This window comes from Alexandromys fortis, unplaced genomic scaffold (genome assembly GCF_014885135.2).
Source record: "Alexandromys fortis isolate MF-2015 unplaced genomic scaffold, M_Fortis_MF-2015_v1.1 scaffold_175, whole genome shotgun sequence".
Taxonomy (NCBI): domain Eukaryota; kingdom Metazoa; phylum Chordata; class Mammalia; order Rodentia; family Cricetidae; genus Alexandromys; species Alexandromys fortis.
The window spans coordinates 2,743,445-2,764,409 of record NW_026068065.1 but is presented as its reverse complement, the minus strand read 5'-3'; the positions used below and the strand labels follow the sequence as shown (position 1 = coordinate 2,764,409).

The 20,965-nt window shown below is 43.7% G+C and overlaps 1 protein-coding gene across 1 annotated transcript in view; it reads left to right on the top strand.

Moving 5' to 3' along the window:
• Positions 1-20,965, top strand: part of LOC126487625 (adenylate kinase 9-like) — a 103,348-nt gene that overhangs the window by 53,927 nt on the left and 28,456 nt on the right. Inside the window, exons 13-20 of the mRNA XM_050120556.1 lie at positions 1,217-1,333; positions 1,421-1,519; positions 6,297-6,445; positions 9,866-10,022; positions 10,806-10,920; positions 14,291-14,367; positions 17,213-17,377; positions 20,229-20,318. Of these exons, the coding sequence (XP_049976513.1) occupies positions 1,217-1,333; positions 1,421-1,519; positions 6,297-6,445; positions 9,866-10,022; positions 10,806-10,920; positions 14,291-14,367; positions 17,213-17,377; positions 20,229-20,318 (969 nt within the window). The remainder of the gene's footprint in view (positions 1-1,216; positions 1,334-1,420; positions 1,520-6,296; positions 6,446-9,865; positions 10,023-10,805; positions 10,921-14,290; positions 14,368-17,212; positions 17,378-20,228; positions 20,319-20,965) is intronic.

Here is a 20,965-nt window from a genome sequence, read left to right as displayed (position 1 = left end):
GACATGGTGATACGGCAGCTATGCTGGTGTGCAGGAAGACATGGTGATACGGCAGCTATGCTGGTGTGCAGACAGACATGGTGATATTGCAGCTGAGACTGCTACGTCTTGCAGGAAAACAGGAAGTGAACTGACTCACTGGGTAGTATTCTGAGCATAAGAAACCTCAAACCCACCACACAGTGACACACTTCCTCTAAAAAGCCACACCCACTCCAACAAAGCCTCATATCCTAATGTTGTCACTCCCTATGAGATTATGGGGGCCAAATACATTCAAACTACCGCAATGATCTAGAAAGAATTCGTAGGCTTACTATATAACTTTCAAAATGCAAAATCCAAATGTAAAGAATACTCGTGACCACTTAACAATCGAAGGAGGGAAGTTAGCCCAGAATTCATTAATTTAGTCAACAAACACTTGAGTACTTTCTTTGCATTAGACAAACACTATGAAGATTCCATTCTCTTGGTGCTTACATTTAAGTCAAGAATGGAGAGAAAAAATAAAAGGGAGGGAGGAAGGAAAGAATAAGTTAGTGGGGGGTGGGATGGGAAACATGTAAGGAGCAATGGAGCCGAGAGTAATGGGAGCAGGGTGCTGTCCAGGGTGCTGTCCTGCTAACTGCTCCAAGCAAAGACACCAGATTGAAACTTAAACCGCAAAGGCAGCCAGCCGGGCGTTTGCTACAGTCTGTGGTCACTACTTTCACCTGAGATCATGGGAATGAAATACAAGTTCTGGAGCTTTTCATACATTGTCTTTCCTGCTGGGGCGTGCGAGTAGCTATTCTCCTCTATGCTGTGATCTTAAAAACCCTTTCAAGTCTCACTGACTTCTAAGTCTGGCAATAAAGTTAACCGTAACACTTCCAGTGCAGGAATCTAAGCCCACATCCATCCAAGTTAAATTGGTCAAGCCGGAATAGTGAGAGTTTTGTAATCACAGCATTTGTATAATGAGACAGAGGTTAACCACCAGCAGGGAGCAGACTTCCTGTGTCTGCACCTGTGTTTGCACCCAATGCCTGGAATTCAACGATCTTCATTTGACCTAGGAAAATAGGAGACAAGCCAAATGGCTAACATACCCACAGTCCCTCCACAACAGTCAGAACCGAAACTGCGTCTACCTTCAGCAGTGCATTCTAACCACTCTGCCTGCCTACCTGTCTCCTTCCACGTCCTTTAACACAGCCATTTTTTCTTTCAGAGGAGAGGAACTTGAGGGAACTGCAAATTCAGTATGCAAAAAAGGAATACGAAGACTTCATGGATGACAAGATGTTTAGAAGCTCTGAAGACTTGCAGTCTTTGGTGGGTGATGAAGGTATAAACTCACGGCCTGATACTGTCAGTGATGGGGTCCGTCGTACTGTGTATAGATGAGCCAATAAAGTGTCTTCTTTTGCCGCAGCAACTGCTCACGGCTCCCAGAAACTCAGCTCCTTAGACAGTGCCGATGAAGACAAAACTAGGTCCGAGAACGCCCTTGCTGCAGACATGGATAAAGATGGTAAGGACATGAGCTCCCGAGAAAATGTCTATGCATCTCAGTCCATTTGTTTTTTATTTGGTCATCATACGGGAGCTCAAAATTAATGCATGCAAAGTTGAAAACTTCAGCAGGAATAAAAGGCAGGCTTCACTTTTGCAGATTCCAACCAAACAGCTGCAGAACAAAATAGATTTATTACAATGAAGATGAGAGAGAGAAAATGAAAAGTTACATTTATGCAGAACCCCAAGAAAGATTGATGTCATACAGTCATTATCAAATGATTATAAATTCCTTCTTGAAAGCTCTATACTAACTTTGATATAGTGTAACCAGTATATCATAAACCCATAATTAGTTTGTGACATTTCATCATTATTGATTTGCTATTTAACCTTTTGACATTGTTCTGTTCGTATGCGAAAATTCTGACAGCACACAGAAAGACCTGATACAACATTATGCAATTATGTCTACTGTGTCGTCACACAATACCCATAAAGTCAACTGTTCCTCTGCTTTTGGACAATAGTGGATCCTGCAGTTAGGTTTCTTTATTGGGAATTATTTTAGCCCTTATTTTAAAAATTGCATAATTTTTATGACTAAATCATGGCTTAGCTGTTAAATATTAGTGTGTTTTATTTTATGAATATATGTGTTTATCAACCATATGCATGCATGAACCAACAGAGATCAGAAGAGGGCACAGAGCCACTGTAACTGGAGTTACATACAGGCAGTTAGTCACCGTATGGGTGTGGGAACCAAACCCACGTCCTCTGCAAGAGTAGTAAGCACTCTTACCCTCTGAGCCATCTCTCCAGCCCCAAGCTAGTTCTTTATATTATAAATTTGTGTTACTTTTTTGCTCCCATAAACAATATTTTAATGCATTTCAATATAAATTTTAGCTGGATATTTATATTAGTATAACTACTATGTCAATGAATATGAAGCTACAGAAAAAATTGTTTTGCATAAAAGTTATTCCAGATTATCCAGTAATCTACATATATATATGTCATTGCTTGTTCATTATTTTTTGCTTTTATTTCTTTTTACATTGATGATGATTTTTACTTCTCATTAAATTTTCCAAATTGTCTCTTCAAACATATTTTATGTTAGTTAGTCCCTTATTTTTCAGGGTTTTTATTTTTCAAAATTGAGTAGTCTGTCTGCTACATCATCTTGTTATTGGTGAATTAATGGAGGCATTTTTCATCATCATCCATTGTTTTTCTATTATTATTTATGCTTTTACTTTTAGGATTTAAAAAGTTTTGCTCTGGCACTCTGGTTTTATAAGAGTTTTTTGTTAGGTTAACTTTTTGTTGTTGTTGTTCAATCTTTTTGTATTTGGTTTTAAGGCACAGCAATAATTTGATGTATACACAGTTCATAATGCTTGCTTCCTCCTACTGTTTCAAACATGCCTGCTTTTCCTGGTTTTTATTTTGAACTAGTAAGAATGGACTAGACACTGTTAGAAACTTGTATGTGTCACCCTCTTTACACACACACACACACACACACACACACACACACACACAAGAATGCATGTGAACGTGTGTACTCTTCACAGTGGGACACCATATGCCCACATGTAACCAAGTAGCTGCTGGGAGCCCACCCCTGATGCTTCTGAGCTCCCACAGCACCCTACAGTCCCTCTCCCAGACTGCCCTGCCCCTTTGTGCACCAAGCAGTCCAACTTAGCAGCAGGCACCAGGGCGTCTACCCACAGTGGGTGCTGATGTTGACAGCCTCCCCTTCCTGAAGCCAACTGTGAGGCCAACTGCAAGGCCATGGCCTCTGGACAGCAAGATTGTTGCTCAGAAAAGGTATTTTAAATTTTTTTTTAAATTTAGATTCACAGGCAATATATAAAACTAAAATCCTAGCTTTGTTACAGGTTGTTATTTTTAATTTTTTTTTCTGTTGACAGGTATGTTTAGCTATTTGAATGTTATGACTTTTACCTGAATTATGCCCATACCAAACTTTTTCAGAATCCAGGCCTGTGTAATTTAGTGCTCAGCACAAGTTCTTAGCAATGTTCTCTCCGCAGATGAAGAAGAAAGCAGCGGCACACCCACAACTAGCAGGAGGTCCTGAGACCTTCATCGAGTAGAAAAGTAGGCGCTCTGGCAGGCGCTGGAGAGGGCTGAGGTCAACAGGGGATCATGTCGTTGCCCAATGGGGTCAATGGGATGGCATGCTCAGAGCTTAAACAGATGCAGACTCAGCCCCTGGCACAGGACCACCCTAGCCCTGGGCAATGATGGAGGCCCAAGATGAGGAACTGTCTGCTTTCTTGACTGGACCTCCTCAGAGTTCCAGTGTATCCCATGATGCTGCTGAGGGCCATGTGTGGGCCAGGGGTCCTGATGTGGCTGGGGTCTGAGTTGATATCAGAGGACCATGTCATCACTTAACAACATGCAGACATGGATGGCCTGTGCTGTGGCCTGAAGCCATGTTGGTGGCCATGGGCCATGCTGCCCCCAAGGCCCATTCCCATGTGAGTGACCCACAGTGCCTTCTGAGACCACGGTAGTGTCATGGTCCAAAGTCCTGCTACAGCCGGGGTCTGAGGTGATTTCCTTGGCCTGTGTTGCCAATGAACGTCAAGTGGAGGTCCCTGGCCTACACTGCTGCCTGAAGCCATGTGGAAGTTTGTGGGCTGTGCTGCCACTGGGGGGAGCCTGCAATGCCACCTAAGGCCATCGTGATGTCTGGGTCTGTGATGCCAAGGGCCATGTCTGGGTCTGTGTTGGCACAAGTTGCCACCGAAGGCCAGGCAGATGTCCAGAGGTCTGTGCTGCAGCCTGAAGCCATGTTGATGTTCGCTTTGGAGGGCCTTGTCTGGGTCTGCGGCCCTACTACAACTAGAAGCCCTGTTCGTGGTCTGTACTGAAGCCAGACACATGGAAGCCCCTGGCCCAGGCTCTCAGACAGCAATGAATGAATAAGCTGCTCTGGCAGTGATATGGATGACTGCAGATGCACAGTTAGGAAAGGGGGACGTGGAAGTCTTCTGTGACAAACCCTACCTTCACCCCAAAGCGCCCTAAATAGTAACAACCTAAACAGGAAGCCATCTAAGAGAACTCTTAAAAACTGTGATAGAGCATTTGGAAAATGGCTAGTCTCTCTGCTCTGCCTTCCTTGGTACCACACATGGAGGCTAATTCTTACAAAAGCTCGGCCTTAGCTTGGCTGGTTTCTTGTCAGTTTTTCTTAAATTAGCCCCTCTACATTTTCCCTCTGGGCTTTTTCCTTTTCTTTCTTCTGTACATGTTACTTTCCTTCTTACTGTGTGGCTGGATGTGTGGCAGGATGGCTGGCCCCCTGGGTCCTCTCTCCTTTCTTGTTCTCTCATTGCTTGCTCTTTCTCCTGGTTTCTTCTTCTATTTATCCTCTCTGCCTGCCAGCCCCGCCTATCCTTGCTCCTGCCTCGTTATTGGCCGTTCAGCTCTTTATTAGACCATGGGGTGTTTTAGAAAGGCAAAGTAACACAGCTTCACGGAGTTAAACAAAGTCATACACCTTAAAATAGTGTTCCTCATCACCCTCACCCAAACCCATTTGCATTTTATTGACTCTCCAAACTGTAAGGAGAGCTAGGAAATGCATGTTTCCATCTGGGCACATGAGTGGCCTTGACAGAAGCATGCTGTCAAGAAGGAGGACAGAGGCAAGAGAACCAAGCAGCTTAGCCCTTGGGACACTTTTTAAATTTAACTTCATTGTTGATTCTTTGGGCATTTCACATCATGCATATCATGCATCCCAATTCTGCTTCTGGTCCCCCCATCCTCCCTTCACCCCCACAAAAGGAAACAAAATAAGGCAAACAAGCAAACAAAAATAAGAACAAAACAAAAAATCAAAAACCTCTTTGCTTCTCCTTCTTTCCCCCCTCTCCAACACCTCTTCATTCATCCTAGAGGCACTGGGGGGCCTCAGCGTGTCATGTAGTAGACCCTTTGTCCTACCAACCTTACTGGCAAACAGTCATTGCAAGGAGCCAAGGGTCTAGCTGTGACTTTTTTGCCCCCTTCCTCCAGGGCTCCAGAAAGACACCACAGTTCTGGACTGTTCTGCCCTGCCCTCAAGGAGCCGTGTCTCTTTCTTCCCTGAGTACATTTTAAGGCAAAGAGGGCAGGAGGGGCAGGAGGGGCAGGAGGCAGCTGTCCTTTGAAGGCCTTTGAGCTGAGGTCAATGGGGCTTTGGGCAGAGATTCTAACAAACAGGTGGAGCCCGTTAGCAGTAGTTACAAAGCAAGACTGGAAATGCGGAAGGTGTCCAACCAGAAGGAACTGCCAAGCCCCGGCCTCACTGGAGGGGTAGATACACACACCGTCAAGTGGTGAAGACAGCGCAATCCCCTCAGCCATGCCAGGAATGAAAGCAAAAATCAAATCTCTGCCAAGTTTTCCCCCAACCAATTCCAGTTTGCCTGCCCCCTGCTCTCCCCACCACTGCTCGAGACCCTTGTTGGTAACTGAAGCGCTCATCTTGTGTGATTTCCTCCCTAGTTGCTTAAGCTCACCTTCACTCCTGGAGGTTCGGGTCCCTCCCATGGCGTCCTTGACATGACCTTCACACTGCTGCACTGGCTTGTGTCTCCTCTGGTTTGTGATCGTATGGTTTTACTCTCGTCTTCTAGCAGGTGCATTGGTAACACAAGGAAGACTTTAGGCCACACGTTAGCCGCATGTCTTATCTCAAGTAACATTGTTCATGAGCCTAGGGATGAAATTTGTGTCAACTTATTTGACTTTAGTGTCCACAGAAGAGTCCATAGAAGAAGTGAATGAGAACCACCCTGAGGTGCTTTCCCTCATAGAGGACACTCTGAAACAGGCCAAGGAACTGAACTTTGAGCAGCCGTATGAGAAACAGGCTGAGCTGCTAGAGGAAATCATCAAAGAGGTAAAGTTTTCCAAACTTTTCATGTCTCTCATTGACTTAGAAACTAAGAATGTCCATTTGGTTTGTGACCAGTTGTCCCAAAGTGTTCTTTTACCCCAGGCTTCAAACTCATGTACTCTTTTGTTTACGTCATGTCTTATATGTTTCATAGCTCTTGAGAATTTTATACATGCCTACAATGAAATGATTGTAACTGCCCCCCTGTTTCCCTCCACTTTTCCCCATATCCCCAGAAGCACACCCACTCCCTACTTCATGTCTTTAAAAGAATTAACTAGAGTCCAGTAGATGCTGCCCACGGAGCATGGGTGTGGTCTGCCCACTGGAGCATGGGTGTGGGTTGCCCACTGGAGAACAGGTGTGGTCCGCCCACTGGAGCACGGGTGTGGGCCGCCCACTGGAGCACGGGTGTGGGCCGCCCACTGGAGAACAGGTATGGGCCGCCCTCGGAAGCACAGGTGTGGGCCGCCCTCTGGAGCATGAGTGTGGGCCGCCCACTGGAGCATGGGTGTGGTCCGCCCACTGGAGCTTGGATGTGGTCCGCCCACTGGAGCATGGGAAACCTGCCAGCAGCCATCTCCTTGATTATGAATGATCTCCTTCTTCCACACTGTCCACTACCCACAGTTCCAATGCTGTCACGTGAGAAGTGCCCCGATGGTGCTGTCACCAGTTGGAAGATTCACAATTATCAACAAAATTAAGTGATGTGATTTCATAGTTGTGAGATGAATTCACTGAAGTCAACATTAGCTATTGCCTTGGATTCGGTCCAGTTAGTAGTAAGATGGAGTCTATTGAACCAGCGCCACATTTAGATATTTCATTTATGAGCTCAGTAGAGACGGAGATCAATTCTGCCACGTGGCTATCTAACTTCATTCAACCACCCTAGCGTGTGGTGATAGGGGAGAGTAGAAACACAGAGAACTTTTCGGCCCGAAGAGGAAAACAGCCTCAAATGCCATGGCCATGCCAATGGCAAATCAGCACCTTTTCACTTGTTTATAAAGGATGCGATATCATAGAGGTGGACTCTATGCAAGAATCTCAGGTAAGCATGCAGAGAAGGCATGCAAGATTAATGGGCCAGTTTGGGACTCTTGGTGAGCTTTTCTATTTTCTCTATGATGGAATCTTAAATTATTATGTGAGAAACGCTGGGCACAGGAATTTGTACCTCAGCATTCAGAAGGCTGAGGCAGGAAGGTCATGCATAATTTAAGGTCAGCCTGCGCTAAGCATAAGACTCTCTCTCTCTCTCTCTCTCTCTCTCTCTCTCTCTCTCTCTCTCACACACACACACACACACACACACACACACAAATATGTGAGAATAAAACGCTTCTCTATCACATGAGAACATCAGTCTGTAGCTCACAATGTAACACCCTTGAGCCCCGACTGTAGCAGACTCCTTTGGACTCCTCAGTACTTTTGAGCTCAAACACACATTTTTAAAATCTATTTATTTTACATCCCAGCTGCAGCCTGTCCCCCATCCTTTCCTCCCAGTCCCTCTCCCCCATTACCCATTCCAAACCCCAAATCCCCTCCTTTTCTGTCTCCATCTAGGAAAGGGCAGGTCTCCTGTAAGTATCAATAAAACATGGCCTATCAGGTTGCAGTTAGACTAAGCACCTCCCTATGTGTTAAAGCTGGGCAAGGTGACCCCGTATGAAAAGTAGGGTCCCAGAAGCCAATAAAAGCACTGGAGACGGCCCCTGTTCCTGCTGCTAGGGGTCCCACAAGAGGACTAGGCTGCACAATTGTCACATATGTGCAAAGTACCTAGGTCAGTTCTATGCAGGCTCCCTGGTTGTTGGTTCAGCCTCTGTGAGCACCTGTGAGCCCAGGTTAGCTGACTGTGTGAGCCTTTTCATGGTGTCCTTGACCCCTCTGGCTCCCACAATCTTTCCTCTCCCTCCTCCTCCTTAGATTTCCCAACCCCCCCCCAATTAAACACACCTTTTAACCAATCTCCTTAGGTTGTTCGAGCCTAGTTTTCCCTTCGGACGTGCCTTGAGTCTGAACCTGCTATTTCTGTGTACTGTATTAGAAACTGGAGATAGGGAAATAGATTTGTCGATTGCGTTTGGTGGGTTACTCAGTCTAGGGGTTTGTAACCCACCCTGCAATCAGTTATTCCAGGGTCTCGGAGGGGCACTACCTGGAAGGGAATGAGCTAGGACAGAAGGAGGCCAAGCAGATTTGTCAAAGCCTCTATTATTAGGATCATGGTTGCTGCTTATATAGCCCCTGAAGGGTAGGGAAACTGGACTCTTGCCGCGTATTCCAGGTCACGTAGGCCAAGAGGTTACATTCGGACAGGTGGACAGGTAGGCCAAGAAGTCACAAGTTGCCACACCTAGTTCCCTGGATAGCTGGAATGTGAGGCGGGTTCTGCTAACAGATAGCTCTCCATCAACAGCTTAATTGGGTGTGGGGCAGGTTCTCAATAGAACATAATTATGGGTGTGGGGTTCTCTGCAGACTCCCCAGGGTGATGGTTCCTGTAATTATTTTTAGGGGGGAAATGGCTTGTGACATAGATTAAACATGGCTCTTGCCTTTAAGGATCTTCTACACTGAACTGGCCCGGAAGCCACTCACTGGGTCATCGTGTAGCAAATAGACAGATACGAGGCACAGGAATTCCCTCGGAAAACTCAGAACTACCATCAACGCCCCATCAATGAGACAGAATACCCGGAGAAGCAAAGTGAAGACAGGCGCCTACAACACTAGCCCTTGCCCGTGGTGCAAACACCCTCTTGACCTTTGTGGAGAAGACAAATCTCTAGGACGGATAAATACAGCATTTCAGAGGCAACAGTGTGCATGGCGTGTTAGGGCTTAACAACTGCAACGGGCTGCTCAGATGGTGTCCACTCCCACCGCGCTGCTACTCCTCAAAAGACCAGGGGATCAGGCAGGAAAACCATTCTCATAAGCAGCTAGAGATATTGTAACGAGTATACTCTTTTGTTGTTGTTTTGCTTTGTTTTAGTTTTGAGACAGGTTCCCTTCATAGCCCTGATTGTCCTAGTTCTAGGACAGATTCCAAAGCTACAGAGAAACCCTGTCTCGAAAAAAAACAATAAATAAATAAAATAGTCTAATGCATAAGGAAGTTCATCACTGTTAACAATAAAAAGTGACATAAATATTAACTAGACACATTTAGTGCCACAGATTAAGAGACAGCAAGAGAACACCCTGTTGTTTAATAAAGGCTTTGTTCCTCTTTTTAAACTAGTAAGACTTGATTACTTCAAAATTAAGATTCTCTTAAAATTAAGTCAGTCTTCCTTTCTTTCTTCTCAGAGTCAGGACCCAGAAGATGCCTGTTGGACTCCTACAAGAAAAACACACCATAAATCTGTGACTTGCCTACTCACAATGGTGCTGTTCTCACAGGTAACAGAAGACAACAAGAACAGGTTTCCTGGTGCCCAAAAATATGGAGGATGGATTGTGGACAACTGCCCTGTTATAAGAGATCTGTGGATGGCCTTCATTGAAAAAGGAATTGTACCTGATTTGGTTATCTCTTTTACAGATGCAGATAACAATGGTTGGTAAATATTGATTATCTAAACTTAAAGTAAAATGTTTGTTGCTGACATTCATGTTGGTTAAAATAAAGAATGGAGAACTCTCTTTAGACAGAAATAGCACCCTAGCCGTGTCCATAGGACCGGATGATGTGTGAAGTGATGTTTCTACTCACCGAGAAGGCAGCCTGGGGTGCCACGCCACCGAAATGTCTAGCAGGTTCTAGCAGGCCTCAGTAGCCAGCGTCCCCTCTCAATCAGTAGCTGTGACTTATCAGTCAACACTGGGTACAATCCTGACCCCAAATTTAAATGGTCTACCACTTCACCTTTTAAGAAAATATATTTGAGAGGCGGTGGGGTAAATGTTTGTTCAGTCAACCCTGACAACCTGAGTTCAATGCTTGTGACCCATACGGTAGGAGAAAACCTACTCTCCGCAAGTTGTCCTCTGACTGCTATACATGCACATGAGTGTACATACAAACACACACACATGTGCGTGCAAACGCACACACACACAAATGTAAGAAAAAAATCTTAAAAAATATTTGAAATAAGAATTCCCAGCATGAACACAGTTTTTTTCGTGTTTTCATTATTTATTACATAGTAGCATATGCCTTTCAAAAAAAAGATTTAAGACATCCTACTAAACTTTTTAAAGACTTGGAGCTGTTTGGATGAGAACTTACAGGGAAATTTGTGTGTGCATAGTCTAAGGTTGTTCTGTAGTTAATCTCCAAAACAGGCCACACTCTATGCAATTTCAAAATAATTTTTTCTCTTTATCTGTATTTCAGGAAAATGTTTTTTAAATAGAATGTATTTAAAGCATAAGCCAGAGATTGATGCTAAGATTTTAGAGAGATTACAAGATGAACTGCAAATCAAGAAAAAGGAAGAGGAGGAAATACGGTAAGGTTTGTGTAGACCGAAAAACGCTACACACTCAACATGCCCCTCTCTCAGAGATTTTATTTTTTTTTTTGTGTTTGTGTTTGTGTGTGTCAATTGTGTGTGGATGACCACTGAGGGCGGAAGAGTTCACCGGATCCCCTGGAGCTGAAGTTAGAGGTAGCTATGAGCCACCCAACATGGGTGCTGGGAAGCAACCTCAGGTCCTCTACAAAAGCAGCAAGCAATCTTAACCATGGAACCATCTCTCCAACCCCCAGTATGTACCTGCAGGTTTTATAGCCTCTCACAGGTTACGCTTAGAAAATGTTCCTAACATCAAAAAGATTGTCCATTAACTGCACAAAAATCCCACTGTGTCCAAAATAAACAGGAAGTTCCTGAATATCTACTCAGTGGTAAACAGTTTCACAGCTCATTACAAGTTTTCTTCATTGGGAGTCTGCGAAAAAAATGAGCCTAGATCACACACACACACACACACACACACACACCTATCTGTGGTTAAATTTTAAAAACTAGAATCCACACACTGAGACAACAACACAAGAGAACATAAATGAAAATATACCGCATGGAATAACTAAGGGGAAATCTGTCTTGCCTCCATGGAAGGAAAGAACGGATTATGTACATCTTACAAAGGCAGCGTAGAAGGTTTGTTCTCTGCTCTGTGTGAAACGAGGCACTTTTAAAATTGTGAGCAGCTAAGGTTCAAGATTGACCTTTAATAAATTGTGACGTTCTCAGACTGAGAAATAAAAGAGTGGAACAGGTCCCTAACTAGTTGTTCGTCCTTACCGAAATGTTCTCTTCCACAGACTGTATTTGAGCCAGGCAGTGGTGGTGCACATCTTTAATCCCAGTCTGATTCAGGAGGCAGAGGCCTGTTGGTATCCGGGAGTTCTGGTCTAGCCTGTTCTACTTAGCGAGTTCCAGGATAGCCAGATCCACACAATACAGAGACCCTGTCTCAAAAGAAAAGAAACCGAATTGGGGGTGGGGGTGGATATGGCCAGCTGATGACAAGTCCTTGCTGTGGTTCCAGGGGCTCTGAGTTTCGTTCCCAGCACCCTCCCCAGCTACAGGACATCCAACAGCCTCCTTTAGCTTCTGCTGGTGTACACACACACACACACACACACACACACACACACACCATGCAAACACCACTAAATAAAAATAATAGAAAATCTTTGGGAGTGTGGCACACGGCAGAAGCCATGGCTGAGGTGGAGGTTGGAGGTTTGTTGTTTTTAATCTTTCTTTTTTTTTTTAACTATCTGGAATTTTCTAGTTCTGCAATCAATTTCTACTCATGCTCATGAGCTTCTTAATGCCCAAACCGGTGCAGGCTTCTCAAGAGTTCTATATGCTGATTTCTAAAACTCAGCAATAAGCTTTTCACAAAAGCTTATTCTATATTCTAGAGAAAATAAAACCCGAAAGAGCAAGAGAAAATGCCTCCCAGATGCATTCAGGGCTCCACAGGTTATCTAAACAGAGACAAGCTTAGCAGGATTAAGGCTTGCATCATACATAGGTCAAACAACTAAAAACATACTGAACTCTAGGTTTCCCGACATCCGTCTGCACACACTTCAGCTGAAGGACAAGGTCATCTGTCATCTTTGTCTCAAATGCTTCAGAGGTTCTTTCCCAGCCTGGCCAGGCCTGGGTCTTCCCAGCAGCATACTTTATCTGGTTTTAGAAAAGGAAGTTCTCATAAGCAGCCTTGCTGGGGACGTGTGACTCAGACGTCAAAACAGAATGTGAAGGAGATGGGTCAAGGAGACTCAGCCGTCTGCCTGGCCTGGGCCATGAACAGTGAGAATCCCAATAACACCAACAGGACACAGGAGAACCTTAGCCAGAAATATGGTGGTAGTGTCTCCCAAAGAGAATCATCATTAGCTTTCAAAGAAGGAAACACAGACGCAAAGTCACACACCTTTGCAGGGCAGTGGCTCCAGGAGCTGCTGTGGACACTGAGCCCGCCTTGCTTGCTTTCCTACTGGTGAACACTTGGTGTTTTGTTGTTGTTGTTGTTGTTTTCCATGATGCAACCAAGTTGTTAAATGTTTCACTATCAGTGGTATGCCTATTTCTAAATACTTAGGCACAGGGTTTCCAGCCAAGATACATATCTCTTTACTTTTTAATAGACCAGGCCTTGCTCCCCACATTTTGATAACTTTCCATTTATCTATTTCCACCACTGTTGGGAAAGTTTGAGTGCTTCGACCTTCATGGAATACAAATTCCCACTGTGTGCTGAAGCTTCCATACTCAAAGACTTTGTAAATGGCGTCGTCACTGGAACGGGAAGTGTAGTTCTGTCCTGCCTAGTAAAACCTGGGTTGGTAAAAGGAAGTCATTAGTGTCTTAAAACTTTACTTTTTAATTATAAGTTTTAATTTATGTATATATATGGGGGGTGAAGTGTGCACATGTGAATGCAGATAAACTTGGAGCCTAGAGGAGGCGCTAGATCTCCTGAAGCTGGAGTTACAGGTGGTTGTAAGCTTGCATGTTCGTGCCGGGAATAAAGCTCAGGACCTCTATAAGAGGAGCAAGCATTCTTGACCCCCGAGCCATCTCTCCAGACTCTGATTTCCTCTGACTAAAAGAAACATTATGGGTGCTGGAGAGATGGCTCAGAGGTTAAGCGCACTGGCTGCTCTTCCAAAGGTCCTGAGTTCAACTCCCAGCAACCACATGGTGGCTCACAACCATCCAAGATGAGATCTGGCGCCCTCTTCCGGCCTGCAGGCATATAGAACATAGTATACATAATAAATCTTTAAAAAAAAAAAAAGAAAAAAGAGACATTATGTTCTCTATTCCATGGAGAAAAAAAAACTAATGCAAATGTTACAAATTGAACTATAATAATGGTACCATCCATCAATAATCACTGTCTTTAATTTGATTAATTTCCTAGCCTCCTAGTTCTCATATATACTGATACAAAGTTAAAATGATATCATACATATAGTTTTATACTCTACTTTTTTTCACCAACATTATATTGTGACTATCACCCACTGAGTCTGAGGGAAATGTTATAGACCCCCCTTCCTCTCAACTTACCTCAGGGAATCTTTCACTCATTTTAACAGGTTTTCTAACCGACAGCCATAGTATAAAATACAACATTCCCCACCTTCTTACCAAAACTACCCCAGTACTGACTGAAAACGAACTGGCTTCAGCCTGAGTGAATTGTATACTGTAAATAGGACGCAGAATGGAGGATTAACAAAAGTCTTTGCTGCTTGCCACCATGAGAATTTAACCTCCTAATAATGAGAAGTGTCTGTTTTTTTAAAAAATAAAATAAAATAAATTTTGGATGTTCTCATTTCAGAAAAGCCAAAGAAGAGGAAATGAGACTAGAAGAAGAAAAGCAGAGGCTGATAGAAAGTGTGGCCAAGAAAGGAAAAGGCAAGCACAGACTGTAACAGTAGTAGCGTGTCATTTAGTCTTGTATTGCTACTGCCACTCTCGAGAGGATTTCCAGTGTATCCCCTGGTCCTGAAAGTACCCCTTCTTCCCCCAGCATCTGTTGCTGCTTGTTTTACTCTTTACTCTTCTGGGGGGCAGCCACATGGAGGCTTATTCTTTCTTATGAATGCCCAGCCTTAGCTTGGCTTGTTTCTTGCCAGCTTTTCTTAAATTATCCTGTCTATCTTTTGCCTCTGGTCTTTTACTTGTCTCTATTTCTGTATATCTTTTCTTCTTATTCTGTGGCTGGCTGTGTGGCTGGCCCCTTCTTTTCTTTCTCCTTGATCTCTTTTTTATCCTTCTGTTATTCTCTCTGCCTGCCAACCCCACCTATCCTTTCTCCTGCCTTGCTATTGACCATTCAGCTCTTTGTTAGACCAATCAGATGTTTTAGGCAGACAAAGTAACACAGCTTCACAGAGTTAAACAAATGCAACATAAAAGAATATAACATATCTTTGCATCATTAAACAAATATCCCACTGCATAAGTAAATATTGCACATCTTCAAATAATAATCCACATCAAACATGTTCCAAATTCCATAATAAAGTATATCCTCACTGGGATTATGGGTTCACGGGGCAGATTCCTAAACCAACAAGGGGCGCTGCTAAAATGAGACCCACCAGTGCGCACCCTAGAAGGACACACTGCAGAATGTGCCTCTGTCGTGGATTGCACATAGGTGCTGGAATCGCTTCTATTGGAAGAATCCTGCAAGGGCTGAGGACACAGTCAAACTCTTGCAATGCCCAGTGTCTTCATACTTAAAACTTCCACTGTTTCTTTGGAAGAACTTTCTCTTTTAAGATTGGGGTTCTCAAACTGAGGTCTATGAATTAAGGTCCAGATCTATGCACTTCAAATCTATTTTCAATGACCTTGACTGAGCCTTAGTGTCTCTTGACTAATAACACAGAAAACCACTGTGGTGTCACTGTCCTGTCCCTCAGCTTGTCATCAATACAAATGCAGATATTTGTGCATTGCTCCACAGTATGTATGTGTGTGTGTGTGTGTGTGTGTGTGTGTGTGTGTGTGTACTGTTGTTGCAATTGTAGTAGTTATGAAGCTGGATACTATTTCTTCTTTAACATATTTCCTATAGCCCCAAAATAATTTTATGTTTTAGCAACTGGTTTTCAATATAGCTAGTTTCTTATGTATTCTGAAAAGAAGTCTATAAGCTTCATAGGACTGCTAAAGAGACCATGGGATTAAAAGAGTTATCCATTGCTCCACCTCCAACCACTCCAAAGTGTAGTTCTGTAAAACAACCATTTTACTGCACGGCCGTTTTGTGCGTTGGGACTTTGAGTGGGCACAACTGAGCACCTTGGTTCTGGTTGTAAACAGGCCATCCTGGAAATGAGTCCTAGCCCGAATTAAGTGCTCAGATACTGCAACCCTGGTCAGTATCTTCACCAGCTTAGGGACACTAAGCCAGGACCTCTCACCTGAGCCGCTGCTAAATTCCTCACTCCCAGAAACTGCAGGGATAACGTATGATGGTTTGGAGGGATCTGTTATGAATCAGTAGGTAACAACACGTGATCAATAATGAAATTACAAATAGTTCAAAGATCTCAAAATGCCTTTTAACCCATTCCTGACCTGTGTGGTGCACAGCTGCCCCACTGGGCTTTTCTATTTATGTGTTTCTTTTATAATGAACCTAATATAGATAAATGTAACATAAGTATACATTTTAGAAGCATATGATTTTTAAGTGATATGTTGGAAGAAAACTCAAGTTCCTTCACTGGCCACATCATTTCATCCCAAGTTATACTAGGAGCCCAAACAACCTCTGCTGTGCAATTCCATGAAATCTTAACCCTAACACAAGGACACTCACCATGTTCCCAGCTGTGTTCTTGGAAGCCTCGTGTGCTGCCGTCCTGTTTCAAACCTTGATTTAGATCAAATCCAGGTGCCAGAGACTCTCCGTCAGAACATGACCCTTGGGAGAAAGCGGGGGGCGGGGAGGGAGAAAGGCCCGTGAGAACTCAGAGAAGTGATCTCACTAACCCGGCCATACCAGCCTTTTACAGGAAGTGCCTTGTCTCCGTCTTCCTACACATATTGTGTCAACTCCATCACTACATGAGAGAGATAGGGAAGATGAAGAACGTCCAAGTCCCCAAGCTCATCAACAAACACAACGAGTTTGGAGTCATGCTTTCTATATTGACAGTTGACACATAGGTTAATATACCGTATTATTACAATGAGTTATAGTAAATCTATTAATTCATCTGTGCTACCTATGTGTCTATCTTGGGAGTCTAGTCTGGTGCTGCCTATTGGAAACTTAACGTAAGCCACATAAACTACCTTTAAATTTTCTAGCAGCTACATATTTTAAGTTTTTCATACTAATTATTTGGAAGCCATAATCTATTTTGTCCTTGTGTATATCTCAATTTAGACGAACTTCAAGTGCTCAGTAGCCATACACAGTGGCTGCCAGAGTAGGTAGAATGGGCCTTACTCTTTCCTTGTTAGATGGATAGTGGGCTTTTTCTAGTCTCTTACTGTTAAAGTATGTGGAATGGCTATACATTCTTCTTTTAAATGAGCCCTTCCTCTAGTTCTCCAATAGCACCCTGAGAGAGTGGCTGTCAGTTTTCACCACGCCATATTAGTCTATATGATACAGTGGTGACTCGTGTATCTCGACCACTAACCAGAGGCAGGGAGGGCACCACGCTCTTATTTTCTCCTCCAGCATCTGTTGGCTTTAACTGAATAACAACTGACTCCGTGTTATTCTCTATAGATGTTGAAGAGCCTGATAATGAAGCCGAGGAGGAGGTTGAGGGAGAAGATTCTGAAGCCCATGAAGAGCCTGAGGCTCCTGAGATGCAAGAGGAAACCCGAGGGTCGCTGATACCTGAGGAGTCTGAAGCTGAGGTCCCGGAAGCTGAGCATGAGCCTGAACCAGGTTACACTTGACTGACGGCTCTGTGTGTGTGTGTGTGTCCGCATGCGCGTACATGTGTGTACACACATGCATGAGCGAGTATGCGTGGGTGTATGAGTGTATGCAAGTGTGAGTGTGTGTGTGTACATATGTGTGCATCTGCACACTCTGGCTTGTGGCGGTCAGAGGTCAACTTTCTGGAGCTCAGACTGTGAACAACAGTCCCGTGAGGAACTGAACTTTCTGCTGTCTAATGATTGGCCCAGACAATCTGGCTCTGAACATTAAGAATTTTCTACAGTCACTGTAGCTCTCGTCAGCTAATCAATCATGCCGAAGGGTCAGTTCTTCCCATGACTTCTCTGATGCCCGCTCTGCTCTTTGTGTGATAACCACTGAACTAAACGTGTTCTGTCCGTCAGCTCTGCTTCAGACACCTCTGTGTCCTACTCTTCTGCATATTACATGCACATATACACATGAATCCATATCTGTCTTATATTCCATCATGCGGCTGAGATTCTGGCAGCCTTGGTGCCGTCTTTCTGCCTGCGCTCTCACGAGTGTGACTGTGTCTGTTTAGTCTCGGTTCTATTGCCGTGAAAAGACACCTTGACCAAGCCAATACTTACAAATATTTATTTTAACCTCAAGTATGTGCCACAAACCTCAAATTACTGTCTGTTTTTATTTTGTGCTGAAGATTCGATTTCTGTCCTTTGGGTTCGAGACTCCCAATCTTACATACAGTCAAGAATTAAAAGCACAAGGGATGGGTTAACTTTAGAACAGGAATGGGGGAGAGCAGAGTTTGCAAGGATTTTTTATCTTTTCTTTGGATAATATTTTTATCTATTATATATTAAGACTTTTTTGCTGCTGCCCTGCAGAGCCAGCTCTGAGATACTCTTGAGGACTGAATTACTCTCTAGTCTGAGAGATGTTTATTTATTCAACTCAAAGCCCTACCCAAACTGGGGAGGGAGGGACAAGAGAGAACCTTTGTCTTCTCCCCTCTCTCTCACCTTCTCCTGCAGGCCTCTGCCTCTTAAAGCAGCTCCCTTTCACTATCACATTGTCCGCTACAAATGCCTGTCCCTGGGCTGGCAGTGAGCTCTGAAGCCTTCTTCACAACTTGATTTAAACTTTTTCACTCTATGATCTTTCTAGAGGTTTTCAGGACTTTGGTGATCTTAAACCTGTCCAAACTTCACTTCCTAAATTTTAAGGACTTTAATAAAAATTTTACATTGAAAGTGCTGGCGCCAAAGAGATGAGTCAGCAGTTAAGAGCCCTTGCTGCTCCCACAGAGGATCCGGATTCAGTTCCTAACACCCACACTGCAGCTCACAACTTCCCATAATTCCAGTTCCAGAGGATTCAACACCCTCTTCTAGCCTCCAGTTCAATTACAGATATGTAGACAAAATACTAACATGCATGAAAATATTAAATAATCCTTTTAAAAGAAAAAGGTTTAAGTTGAAGGCATCATATGTAGTCACCCAAAGAACTTCCCGCATCTTGTCAACATCTGGGCTTTAATGCCTGACTCTGTCTGCTGATCTGTTTCCTGGATTTTTTCCCCTTCACCCTTTGTTGTCCTGTGAAGTTAGTTAGTGAAAGAAATGATGCATTTCCCCAACCCCATGCCATAGATGAATTTCAAGTCTTATTGTAATTGTTCCGGCTTTTAAAAACACAGAAACCCTCTCAAGTCCAAAGATTAAATAGGCATCTCAAAACTCTCTAAGTTTATTCTCTCACGGTCTCAGTGGTCTTCTACTGGTCATGATTTATAGTGTTTCATTCAATGAGCAATTTATAATTACACATGTTACCCACAAAACTCTTGGGTTTATCCCTTTTCTACTTTCTGTTCTAATATAAGCTTAAGTACTATAGATCCTACTGAAAGCGTACTAAAGTATTAACTCAGAAAACAGTATTATATGATTATGTATGTATATATGTGTGATATACATTCATATGTATATATAATCTTCATAAAATGTGTATCTTAGAATTGGGAGCAGACTTGGGGACTTTGGGGTGAGAAGATATGTAAGTTGTCTGGGCTGGATATGTGTGTGAAGGGTGTCTTGTGTCATGGAGCTTCACAGCCTGTCCCTTTGAAGGTGAAATCGCTGGGACTCTCTTCAGGTTCCCCTCCCACTCCTGCACGGCTGTCCTCACCACTTGATACTCTTAGTGTATCCTCAGGGGATAGTTTAGAGAGAAATTAATGAACGGTCAGACATTAGATCTGACTCCACAATAATGGGGTGTAAAAACACTTAGGAGTCACCAGGATGGTGTGTGCCATGTGTTCACTGTTATTCTAGAGGTCTTGGTGGGGAAGCTGTGCATGCATGTGGTACGTGTGCATAGTGCGTTGGCACACCTGTACGTGAGTGTGCACGTGTGAGAGGGGAGGGAGGACTTTGGGTGTCTCCTTCTATCACGCTCTTCCTCATTGCCGCCAGTCATGGTCTGTCGATGAGCCAGATGTTCACCTTTTGGCTAGATTGTCTGTCCCATGAGCTCTCAGAGCCTGCCCAGCTCAGCTCCTCGGTGCTAGGGTTACAAGCACACACAGCCATGCTCGGGTTTAGATCTGAGTACTAGGGATTCAAGCCCAGGCCCTTGTGCCGCAAAGCAAGCATCTTTCCAGCGGAGAAGGCCGTTCCAGCCCTTCGATGTCCTTTTGTATATTTAAGTTTTCATTTTCTGCCTTGTACTCTATTTTCCCACCATCCTTTTAAAAAATCTACATTTTCAATTAGACATACCATCTGTAATCTTTGGGCCAACACTTTCATACAGAGTAACATTTTAAAATTCAAGCACTCACTTAGATTTCTTTCTTAAGTCCCTGAGCCTCCTGAGGAAACTGCTGTTGAAGCCGAAATTCCAAAGGAACCCAAAGAGGTCATGGAACCTGAAGAAGCAACTGAAGCAGGTTAGTCCAGAAAATATAAATTCCCATTTGTAGAAGTGTTTTCTAACAGATCAAACCTTAAGTCGGGCCACAGTCTCTGCTTACTTCTTGCTACGCTGTATGTCAACTGTCTTAGGGTTTCTACTGTGACTAGGGCAACTTTCATAAAGGAAAGCACTTAATTGGGGTGACTTACAGTTCCAGAGGTCTAGTCCACTGTCATCATCGTGGCCCATGACAGCATGCAGGCAGACATGGTGCCAGAGAAGGCCGCGAGTCCTACATCTTGAAGGCAACTGTCTATCACACTGAGTGTAGACTGAGAAAAGGAGACCTCAAAGTCCACCCCACAGTGACACACTTCATCCTTTAAGGCCACATACTCCAACAAAGCCACACCGCCTCATGTGCCTCTCCTTCTGGGGGCCATTTTCTTTCATACTACCACACTCTACTCCCTGGTCCCCAAAGGCTGGTAGCCACGTCATAATGCTAAAATGCATTCAGTCCAGTTTCAAAAGTCTATATAGTCTATAACAGTCCCAAATGTATTTAAAAGTCTAAAGTTCAAAGTCTCTTCTGAGATTCAAATAATCTCTCAACTGTAATCCCCTGTAAAATAAAAATCAAAAACCAAACCACATACTTCCAACGTATAATGTCACAGG